The 12,460-nt window shown below is 40.1% G+C and overlaps 2 protein-coding genes across 3 annotated transcripts in view; one reads left to right on the plus strand and one right to left on the minus strand.

The window, feature by feature from the left end:
• LOC309661849 (uncharacterized protein) overlaps nucleotides 1-12,460 on the plus strand; it is a 38,342-nt gene that overhangs the window by 10,570 nt on the left and 15,312 nt on the right. The gene's annotated exons all lie outside the window — the stretch shown is intronic.
• Nucleotides 1-12,460, minus strand: part of FAM47E (family with sequence similarity 47 member E) — a 30,529-nt gene that overhangs the window by 2,055 nt on the left and 16,014 nt on the right. The window contains exons 5-7 of one of the 2 annotated variants that reach the window (XM_082463880.1): nucleotides 8,541-8,741; nucleotides 3,719-3,874; nucleotides 2,085-2,162 (exon numbers count right to left, since the gene is read on the minus strand). In XM_082463880.1, the coding sequence (XP_082320006.1) occupies nucleotides 2,085-2,162; nucleotides 3,719-3,874; nucleotides 8,541-8,741 (435 nt within the window). The remainder of the gene's footprint in view (nucleotides 1-2,084; nucleotides 2,163-3,718; nucleotides 3,875-8,540; nucleotides 8,742-12,460) is intronic. The other variant, XM_082463881.1, reaches the window with a different exon arrangement.

Here is a 12,460-nt window from a genome sequence, read left to right on the forward strand (position 1 = left end):
GGAAGGTAGTTGCACACCATCAGAAATATCTAGATATAATTCACGCTTTTTCTGTGACCAAGTCCAGCCCAGCCCAGCTCAGTACAGCCTTGTGCTGCTCATCTCTGCTATTAAAGGCCTGGGACTTCTGTGTAGCCGAGGGAATGAAGCTGTAGGTAATGCACAGTTAATCCAGCAGCAGATACTGGAATGTGTATATAAGTATGTATGCTCATGTAACGTACATAAACATGTATGTATACAAGGTGTACATAGACATTTAAGGGAGTAAAAAGAATGAATGCTCACATATAAATTTAAATAAGTAATGATTTTATATATAGATAGATAGATAATTTACCATCATAGATCCCCCCCTCTCTTTTAGTTGAAATCCTATTGATAAAATAGAGGATATAGGATGTAAGAATAAAGGGAGAAAATATTCCAGGGTTTTGAGTGACAGGTGTTCTCAGGGGACTCAGCCATAGCCAGGGGCATCACCTCGCTTTAGTTGATGCAGCTAAAAGAGTAACCAGTGAGTCAGGCATGTTTCCTTCTGCCCAAAATTGAACTAAATGTTCAGCAACGGAATGGATTAAACCAACGGGACAAATCAAACTGAATAAAAAATCCTCTTTTGCCACTAAAGAAAAAACTATGAGTCACTATAATGTCAAGAGCAAATAGGGATATATATGTATATACATATATCTCCTTGGCAAGAAGAATATATATGTGTGTGTGTGTGTGTGTGTGTGTGTATGTGTGTGTCTGTATATACACATATATATCACATAATTATATTTATGCTTAAGTATAATTTTGTGTGTATTATATAAATATATAATCATATATACAATTATGTTATATAAAATATATAAGCATATTTTATCTATTATACATATAAATATATAAAATATACTTATGTAGGCCATATATGCAGATGAGGCAGTTACATAAATACATAAGTACAAAAATGTGTGTAAGTATATTAACTATATCTTACTTATATGTAAGTATCTTATATATAAGATATATACTTATATCTAAGAGTATAAAATATGTAGGCCCATTATTGATGCTCAAAGCTATTGGAGAGATTTCATCCTAGTTCTATAATGGAATCTCTAGCCCATTAGTCTATTATCATACTCTCGACTTTCCCTTCACATCGCCTGATTTAACTTTGAACAAGTCTGGATCTGAGATTGGTCAATATATCTCTTTGCCAGTAAGTGTAAGCTGTTGCTAGTTCTATCGCTCTTGGAAAAAAAGAAATCCAGTATCCTAGTTCCAGGGACTTCTACCATCTTGGCTGCATGTCCGCCTAAGGACTCCATGGGCCGTGAGCACAGGGGACGCTGGACAAACACAGAACTTATCAGCCACGACTTGGGCCCCAGGCCCAGCTGGCTTCCTGCCACAGTGGCAGGGCTGGTCTGGGGACAGATCTCCAGGCTGCAGGGCCTCCTGCTAAGCGGTCCGCTCTGCCAGCCTCCCACCCCACTCCTGTTATCTGTGGCCTCCCGGGGGAACCCTCCACGTGGGAGGCGGGGGCGCCAGCAGCACAAGCTCAGGGAGAGGGAAAGACAAAGTGGGAGAAAGACAGAAGAGGCTGCAGGGCTGCCCGGGAAGTGACCTTTTGCCCTAGTCTGCGTCCTCATGTACCCCACAGATGGCACAATAATAGTCCTGTGACTCCCAGCTCCACTTCGTCCTGACCCCAGCCCGGCTCCTTAGAAGTAGAAGTGAAGGAGACTTGACACTTCCTGGAGAATTCATTGTTTTAGTAGCAGGCTCACGCCCTGCACGTGGATCCCTTTCACTTTGGCCCCGTTAAGGCCAAACCCAAGGAAGGTGAGTCAGCAGGGAGATAGCACCTCTGACAGCAGGAGCCAAACAGGCAAAATGAAAAGAGCAGAATGCCAAATCCCATCTGTGGGTCCCTGTCTGGGGAAAGCACACCCCTTCTCCCAGGGCTGAGTCCTGGTGTGTCCCTGTAGAAGAAGTATTTTGATTTTGTCAGGGTGCTGACCCCTTCCCATCAACAACTGTGAGCCCCTCAGCAGGTCTTTCCGAGGTCTTTCCGACCCTTTACTCACACTCGGCATCCTGTAGCCCCTGCTCAGAACGAAATCCTTAAAGGCAATTGCTCCATGAAGGTCTGCGAGTAACTCCTCCTAAAAGAGGGTCCACACTTTAAAAAACTGGTCAGCTGTCAGAAGCTTGATTTCATATTTGTCCTAATTAAAAGCACTTAGCTGTTTATCAAGTATGTTATTTTAAACGATTGCCTTCTCATTTAGGAATATGTGTGTAAATAACATTCAGAAGTTGATGAATACAAAGGCTTTCAAAAGATATCCAACTTTCTCTCCTTTCTCTGTTCTTTTTCTTACCCTTGTATCAAGGATAAGCAACACATTTTATCAATTAGATCATTATTGACCTAGGATGTCCGGAATCTAATCTATTTGAGATTAATAATTGTGATACTGTGATTTATAATAAGAGATATTTGGTCTTCTTCCCATTCCTGGCACAGAGGCCTTAAAACCCTTGGAATTTCCTAAGTGATGAGAGCCACAATGGTGAGAGTCTTTCCTTATCCATAACAAGCCCCTTTCAACCACATTGGAGTTTATCTTAATGAAGTGTTTTTTGGAAAGCCCCTAGATAGCTACAAGATGGGGGCTGGTTGCCAGGGAAACCAACCACGTGATTAGAGGGTTGGCACTTTCAGCTCCACCTCCCCAACTCCAGGGAGGGGAGAGGAGCTGGAGGTTGAATTAATCACTAATGGCCAATGATGTAATCAATTACACCAATGTAATGAAGCCTCTATACAAACCCAAAGGAGGGGGGTTGGAGAGCTTCCAGGTCGGTGAACATGTAAAGGTACCTGGAGAAGGCAAGGAAGCTCCAAGCCCCTCCCCACATACCTTACCCTATGCATCTCTTCCATCTGGCTGCTCCTGAGTGTAGCTCTTTATAATAAACTGGTAATCTTACTAGATTGTAAGTAAACTGTTTTCCTGAGTTCTGTGAGCTGTTCTAGCAGATGATCAAACTCAAGGAGGGCGTCGTGTGAACCTTTGATTTATAGCCAGTCAGCCAGAAGCACAGGTGACAACCTGGACTTGAGACTGGCATTTGCAGTGGGGGCAGTTTTGTGGGACTGAGCCCTTAACCTGTGGGATCTGATGCTCTCTCCAGGTAGGTGATATCAGAATTGAGTAAAATTGTAGGACATCCAGCTGGTGTCAGGGAATTAGAGTATTGCTTGGTGTGGGGAAAAAACCCCGACACATTTGCTGACCAGAATTGAGAGCGGTAGAGGAAGAAACGGGAGTGTTTTCCTACTCAATATATATCCACAAATTTTAGATCTTAACTCCAAAGGGCATGATAATCGAAAAAGATTTGATTCAGTCCCAACATCTTAGGTGTATTCATGCATTCATTTGGTTTTTCTTTTTATTTATTGGAATTTAAAATTTGGGATGTAGAAGTTTATATCATTGTAATTCAGTTCTTTAAGACCATTTCACCTTCCAAATGAACTCAATCAAGAATAGTCAAAAGTCATGTGTTTCCAGCAAGACAGCCATGTCATCATAGTGTCCCCTACCAGCACACGGCTGCACCCACATCTTGTGAATTGACTTCAGTATGAAGTGGCATTTGCACTGACAACCTTCATCTCAGATGATCAAGTCTCAGCATATACACATACCTGTTCCCATAGCTCCTTTTTAACATTCTCATCTTGAGCTTTACGTAAGGCCTTGGGGTCAACCAAAGGTTCATCGACTCTTTGCTTTTTCCACAACTTGGTGTTCAGATACCATGCTCCGTACCTCATCTTTACCCACTTTGGTTTATAAGGATTCTGTAGAAATAACATAATTCCCAATTTCATTAGTTTGGTTTGTCATTTCAATAAACCTAAGATTTAGCTTATGAAAGCAGTATCATTTATTTTTAATTTATGGTTATTCCTTGCCAAAGTATTTTATGAAGTTTCAGTGTGCTTTGATTTACAAAGGTAACAGGAAAAGTTCATGACTGAGAAAATAATGTGGTAGTTAAGCATGGCTTTTGGATTTAGACAAACCTGGGCTCAAATCCAGCCTTCCCCACTTAGTAGCTATGAGTCCATGGACAAGTTAGTTAAATTCTTCATTTGTAAAGGAGAGATAATAGTATCTACCCCTTAGCGTTGTTGGGAAGACTAAAGGAGAGGATTATGTAAAGCAGCTAGAACTCAGGTAAGAATCACATATTTCAGTGAAGGGTAATGACCTTCAACAATACTCAGTCAACCAAAATAATAAGTTATCAGCCTCTCTATGAGCCCAGCTCTGTGCTCAGCTTTGTAAATGGTACACTACTTTTGATCCAAATGCTATTCAACACCAGTCTCTGGCCTCTTTATTTTTTTAAGTTTTAAAAAATATTTATGTATTTATTTATTTATTTGGCTGCACCACGTCTGAGTTGCCGCTGTGTGTGGGATCTGCAGTTGTGGCATGCGGGATCTTTTTAGTTGCAGCATGCAAACTCTTAGTTGCAGCATACGGGATCTAGTTCCCTGACCAGGGATTGAACCCGGGCCCCCTGCATTGGGAGCGTGGAGTCTCAACCACTGGACCGCCAGGGAAGTTCCTCTTGCCTCTTTAATTGGAAGAGAGAAAGAGGGGGAGGAAGAGATGTCTTTCCTTTCTTTCTCCCATTCCTCAGAAGTGCATCTGTTGGTCCACAGCCTGATGCTGTGATGCAGTACCCGCTCATTGTCTCGTCATGAAAGGAGGTCTGACGCTTGTGTAGGACAAAGAAACATGAAGCACAAAGACCCTGCTCCTCCCTCTTCTTACTCATATCTAAACTATGAGGTGGAACGTGTGGCCATTCTAGAGTCAAGCCAGAAACACCTGCCTGAAGCAGAGATGATGGGACAGAGCAGAGGGGAGGGAAATCCCTTCTCAGAGCTGGATTCAGCATTATGATCCCTCCATTCCAAGCAGACTGACCTCCTTGCTATTTCTAGAGCACCTATCACACTGCTGCCTCAGGGCCTTTGCACTCACTGTTCCCTCTCCATAATGCTCTTCCCCAAGACACCCACATGGCTCACTCTTACCTATTTCAGGTCGTCTTTTCAGTTGTATCTTCCCTGACCACCCAATTCAGAAACGGTAACCCCTCACAACACTGCTTGCCTTCTTTCCTGCCTCATTTTTCTGAACAGCACTTATCGCCACTTGATATGCTGTATATTTTTCTGATTGTTGTCTCACCTCTCACCTTCTAAAATGTAAGCTTCTGAGCTTGTTCCCTGCTACATCCCCCTGGCATCTAGAACAATACTTAGGACACAACAGGTGCCTAAGGTTTCTTAACTTCAGCGTTATTGACATTTTGAGCTGGATAATTCTTTGTTGGAGGTGGGGGGCGGAGGTGCTGTCCTGTGCATTGTAAGACGTTAAGCAGCATTCCTGGTCTCCACCCACTAGATGCCAGTAGCGTCTCCAAATTGTGACAACCAAAAATGTCATCTCCAACGTGGCCAAATATCCCAACGTGGTGGGGTGCGGGGGTGGGAAGGGGGACAAAATTGCCCTGGCTGAGAACCACTGAATGGAAGGAAGGAGGGTAAGAGAGGAAAGAGAGGAAAAAAGAAAGGAAGGGAGAGGAACGCAATCTACATACTGCTCCACTAAAGAACTTGAGCTCTGGAATACGTTAGGTTGCTGGGTACCTGGTGATCTTTCAAGATTCAGTACAAACATAATTTCGTCTGTGAAGTCTTAACTGTACCACCCTCAGCCCATGCATGGTGGAACTGGTTACTTCTTCCTACAACCCGGATGAACCATGACATCATTTCATTATAGTTAGTCATTTATCCATTGACCTCACTAGACCGTAAGCTCCTTAAATGCAGGAAACAGTCCTTCATTTGCTCCCAGCACTTTTCGGCACATAGTAACAGATGCTCAGAAGTGTTTGTTGAATTAATGTATAAATAAATGGATGAATGAATATATAGGGCAAAGAGAAATATGCTACAATAGAGGCACAAACTGCTGTGAGAGATTAGAAGTAAGAATAAATTAATGTCAACCGAAGGACCTGGAGAAAACTCCACAGAAAAATTGGCATCTGACCTGTGTCTAAAGGAAGATGTAAGAGTGTAGACATGAGAAGAGGGGCACATCAGGCAGAGAGAATACTGTGAGCAAAGGTAAGGTAGTTGAAAAGCTCAGAGTTTTAAAGAACATCAAAGAGCAGAGGATAACAGGCCTGAGAGTATGTGGAATAAGAAAATAAAGATGGAGATTCCATCCCTGGAATAGGGACCAGATTTACCCTTCCACCTGCAACAACCAAAAAACGAAATATGGATATATATAAATATATATATATATATGTTTATAAGACACTGGACATCAAATAGCAAAGGACAGTGATCCCTGAGAGGCAAAAAGAAAATGAGATAAGCCCCCCAACTGCCCCAGTTCACTGTCTTCAGAGAGTTCCCAGGCCACAGAGCAGGAGGAGGAGCCCAGCAGGAACCTAATGGACTTTCTGAGTTGAGAAGACAGAACTGAGAAGCCAGGAAGACCAAGGCAGCTAAAATTTGCAGCACAGAGTAACAGAAAGGAAAGAGCTGCACAGAGGGGGACCTACAGAGGTTTGCAGAGGGTCTCCATCTGCGTATGTTTGGGAGGAAACCACCTGAGGTCTGGGAAAGAGCTAACCAAAAGGATTAGAGAGAACAGTGTCCTGCATGCACACAGGGCCAGGGCCTCTTCCCTCCTGGGAAATGCAAAGATTCACAGCATACTGGGTAGAATACACAGAAGGGTCTCGCGTCAGTAGTAGGGAGTTAGCCCTAGACTAAACATTATTTTGACCCTTCTCAACAGTTCTTAAAAGCAAGACCCAAAAGGATCAAACTTTTCCAGGCACAAGAAACATGAAGACATATACACCAATGTGTATAATAATCACACTACTCAAAACCAGTGACAAAGAGAAAGTATTAAAAGCAGCCAAGAAAAAAACATGTCCAGAAAAACAAAGATAAGGATGACATAAGATTTCTCATCAGAAACAACACAGCCAAGAGGACGGTGGAGCAACATTTTTAAAGGACTAAAAACAAACAAACAAAAAACTTTGAACCTAGAATTCTATACCCACAAAAATATCTTTAAAAATGAAGGAAGAACAAGGATATCTTCAGACATAGAAAAGCTGGAAGAATTCATTGCCAGCAGATCTACACTAGACATATTAAAGGAAGTCCTTCAGGCAGAAGGAAAATGATACTCTGTGGAAATCTATTTGAACTTTTGCATAGTGATCCTCCATCGGCCAGCCAAAAGTTCGATTTTGGCAATAACCACCATGCTTTATAAAGCAGCATTTGTGCAATTATTTGTAAATACAGAGAATTGAGCAATTTCATTCAGCCCAGATTCAGAACAAGCAGTGGTTCAGGCCCCATGTGCCTGAACCACATGGATATAATTTGCCTGTCCAGCATCATTCTGCATTTTACCCTTTAGAAAGATGAGAGGAGAATGGAAGATTTAAAGTGCTGAATTAGTGATGGAATACATAGTTTTCATAAACTTTATGCAACAGAGTCAAAGATGGAAAACATCATGAATGTAAAAATAGGTCAGCTGATCATGTTCAATTATGAAAAGACAAAGTTAGTATGTCAAAAATATTGGAAATATAGTATCAAAGATTATGTGTCAAAGACAGAGGGAAATTATTATCTTCACTTCCAGAGAAACTAACTCTATAATCTCCCCACTCCCAACCCCCAATTAGGCACGTAAATCTGTTGTTGGACTGGCACAATTTGACTTGTGTATATATATTTGCACTAACACATTGTGTAGAAAAGTACTTAGGGGCCCATAGTACTTCCCTTTAGAACATAGCTTGTTTTTTCTCCTCTCTGCTTCCTTGTTCTGTCTTCACAGGAAATTGGTGCTGGGGAACTGAGCGATTTGTTAATTATCAGGCAAGCATGTGGTCAAGAATGATGGTCTGTGGTCGAAAAGACCGCCATAAAAATTCAAGAATTCTTTGGACATACACAGTGTTCACAATTGTTAACTGCAGCATTTTACTCTTGCAGTAATAACATTCATGTATATTTCTACTGACTATTAGAATTGCAACATGTAAAACACATAAAGAGATAGATTTCAACATATAAAACACACAAAGAGGTTGTCTCAACATATAAAACACATAAAGAGAGAAATAATGACTGTTCAGATATTAACAATAATGCTGAATGGCCTGCCTTGTTTGTATAACTGACTTTTTAAGATGTATTAAATATTCATTCATTTAACAAATGTTTGTTTATTTATTGTATTTTTTACAAATATTAAACATCAAAAAAATTTCAAGAATTTTATTGAAAAAGGTCAGTGCCTTCTGAAGTACCAGAAGTCAAGAACATTTAATATTTTAATACAATTTAATTTCCTTTGATTCTCAGTCTTCTCCCTTTTTGCAGTTACCTGTGGTTTCTGAAGTCTCTGCTCATAGTGTAGTTTCTGGAAAAACTGTGGCTCCTGCAGTTTATTTAGCCCAATCCTTTTCTTTAGCTCCAGAGGAACCTGGTTGGGTCTCATTGTATGGAGCACATTATAGCTTGGTTTGCTCTGATAGTCAATGTTAAACTGTTTCAGGATGAACTCCTCATCAATGTTCAGGCCCCCCTGGAAGAACAGCACAGGGCATGAGTCAAGGACAAATGGTGAAATGCTCCTTCTTCCTTCTTTAATCTACAGGAGGTATTCGACCATGGCCGGAGAAGAGAGAGGTAGTTTAAAGGAGAGGTAGAAAGTGCTCAGTCACCGTTTATAGGAGACAAGAAGTATTTGGGGTCTGGAGAGCTTTGTCAGTGCATTAAGAGACAACTTAGGACCTACAAGAAGCAGTGAGTCCTGAGGGAGATAGTGGTGCTGAGGAAAATTCAGTCTGTTTGATCAAAAGCAAACATCTCCAACACTTTATAGTAGGAACATCTTTAGAGGTATTTTCCAGACATGTCTAGAAATGTTAGTGGGTGTTCTGCCCACAGCCCCTTATACGGGAAGCTGCCCTGTTCGGGGCTCCTACTGAAGCCATGGGCTCCTTTTAGTCAGCCATGTTTTGTGCACAGAACAAACCTGCCTCCCCTCCCCCAGCCATAGCTGGCAGGAGTACAGATGGGCACATTAAGAGCCCCTAATCTGTAGGCTGACCGTGGATCTATGATATGGCTGAAAGATAACTTAGATTTGAAGGATAGTAGAATATAGCACCCCAAAATATGCCTCTGGCTTAAGGCTTATTTTGAGCTGATGATTTTGAGAAACAGCAGACGGTGCAGGAAATGATCTAGAAACGGAGTAGAAGTCACCCTTTAAGTGAAATTTATATTTATTAAAAAAAATCTCCACTTGTAAGGCTGTCTCCCTCTCCATTCCAGGAAGAGAAGGAAGACTTTAAATCATAAGACACTCTTAGCAAAGGAAAAGGCACCCACTTAAATCTGCATAATAAACCATACTCTTGTTCTCCTATTTCTTCCTGGTCACCTCCTCATTACTGACTCCCCACACCTTTCTCTCTTTGTCTTTGGTGGAAGTTGGTATTTGAGCCTTAATTCTAAGCCACCTAGGAGAGTTAGTCATTTTTCCCTGGGTATCTCCCATGTATACATGAGGTATACTTCTTAATAAACTTCTGTTTGTTTTTCTCTTGTTAATCTGTCTTTAGTTATAGAGATCCCAGAGAGAACTTAGAAGAATAAAAGGAAAATTATTTTTTCCTGCTCTACAGGCTCAACACAATCCTACTTTGGAATATATAAGTAGGGGAATATAGAGAATGAGGTCATTAGCAACTGAAGCTGATGTTGGAGTGAAATTTATAGACAGGGGTCATTTAATCGAGTCAGGGGTATAAAGTAGAGCAAGCAGAATCAATGAGGTAAAAAACAGAATAAAGAAAAAAGAATGAAAAGAAATGAAGACAGCCTAAAACACCTCTGGGACAACATTAAATCCAAAAACATTTGCATGATAGGGGTCCCAGAAGGAGAAGAGAGAGAGAAAGGACCCAAGAAAATATTTGAAGAGATTATAGTAGAAAACTTCCCTAACATGGGAAAGGAAATTGCCACCCAAGTCCAGGAAGCACAGAGAGTCCCATACAGTATAACCCCAAGGAGAAACACGCTGAGACACATAATAATCAAATTGGCAAAAATTAAAGACAAAGAAAAACTATTGAAAGCAGCAAGGGAAAAACGACAGAAACTCTACAAGCCAGAAGGGAGTGGCATGACATATTTAAAGTGATGAAAGGGAAGAACCTACAACCAAGATTACTCTACCCAGCAAGGATCTCATTCAGATTCAATGGAGAAATCAAGTTTTACAGACAAGCAAAAGCTAAGAGAATTCAGCACCACCAAACCAGCTGTACAACAAATGCTAAAGGACCTTCTATAAGTGGGAAGCACAAGAAAAGAAAAGGACCTACAAAAACAAACCCAAAACAATTAAGAAAATAGTAATAAGAACATACATATCGATAATTACCTTAAACGTGAATGGATTAAATGCTCCAACCAAAAGACACAGGCTCACTGAATGGATACAAAAACAAGACCCATATATATGTGGCCTACAAGAGACCCACTTCAGACCTAGGGACATAGAGACTGAAAGTGAAGGGATGGTAAAAGATATTCCATGCAAATGGAAATCAAAAGAAAGTTGGAGTGGCAATACTCATATCAGGTAAAATAGACTTTAAAATAAAGAATGTTACAAGAGACAAGGAAGGACACTACATAATGATCAATGAATCAATCCAAGAAGAAGATATAGCAATTATAAATATATATGCACCCAACATAGGAGCACCTCAATACATAAGGCAACTGCTAACAGCTATAAAAGAGGAAATTGACATAACACAATAATTGTGGGGGACTTTAACACCTCACTTACACCAATGAACAGATCATCCAAACAGAAAATTAATAAGGAAACACAAGGTTTAAATGACACAATAGACCAGATAGATTTAATTGATATTTATAGGACATTCCATCCAAAAACAGCAGATTACACTTTCTTCTCAAGTACGCATGGAACACTCTCCAGGATAGATCACATCTTGGGTCACAAATCAAGCCTCGGTAAATTTAAGAAAATTGAAATCATATCAAGCGTCTTTTCTGACCACAACGCTATGAGATTACAAATGAATTACAGGGAAAAAAACGTAAAAAACACAAACACATGGAGGCTAAACAGTACATTACTAAATAACCAAGAGATCACTGAAGAAATCAAAGAGAAAATCAAAAAGTACCTAGAGACAAATGACAATGAAAACATGACGATCCAAAACCTATGGGATGCAGCAAAGGCTGTTCTAAGAGGGAGGTTTATAGCTATACAAGCTTACCTCAAGAAACAAGAAAAATCTCAAATAAACAATCTAACCTTACACCTAAAGGAACTAGAGAAAGAAGAACAAAGAAAACCCAAAGTTAGTAGAAGGAAACAAATCATAAAGATCAGAGCAGAAATAAATGAAATAGAAACAAAGAAACAAGAGCAAAGATCAATAAAACTAAAAGCTGGTTCTTTGAGAAGATAAACAAAATTGATAAACCATTAGCCAGACTCATCAAGAAAAAGAGGGAGAGGACTCAAATCAATAAAATTAGAAATGAAAAAGGAGAAGTTACAACGAACACCGCAGAAATACAAAGCATCCTAAGAGACTACTACAAGCAACTCTATGCCAATAAAATGGACAACCTGGAAGAAATGGACAAATTCTTAGAAAGGTATAACCTTCCAAGACTGAACCAGGAAGAAACAGAAATATGAACAGACCAATCACAATGAATGAAACTGAAACTGTGATTAAAAATCTTCCAACAAACAAAAGTCCAGGACCAGATGGCTTCACAGGTGAATTCTATCAAAAATTTAGAGAAGAGCTAAAACCCATCCTTCTCAAACTCTTCCAAAAAATTGCAGAGGAAGGAACACTCCCAAACTCATTCTATGAGGCCACCATCTCCCTAATACCAAAACCAGACAAAGATACTACAAAAAAAGAAAATTATAGACCAATATCACTCATGAATATAGATGCAAAAATCCTCAACAAAATACTAGCAAACAGAATCCAACAACACATTAAAAGGATCATACACCATGATCAAGCAGGATTTACCCCAAGGATGCAAGGATTCTTCAATATGTGCAAATCAATCAATGTGATACACCATATTATCAAACTGAAGAATAAAAACCATATGATCATCTCAATAGATGCAGAAAAAGCTTTTGACAAAATTCAACACCCATTTATGATAAAAACTCTCCAGAAAGTGGGCAGAGGTATTACCTCAATTATGTTG

Source organism: Balaenoptera physalus (assembly GCF_965194825.1).
Source record: "Balaenoptera physalus genome assembly, chromosome: 5".
Lineage (NCBI taxonomy): Eukaryota > Metazoa > Chordata > Mammalia > Artiodactyla > Balaenopteridae > Balaenoptera > Balaenoptera physalus.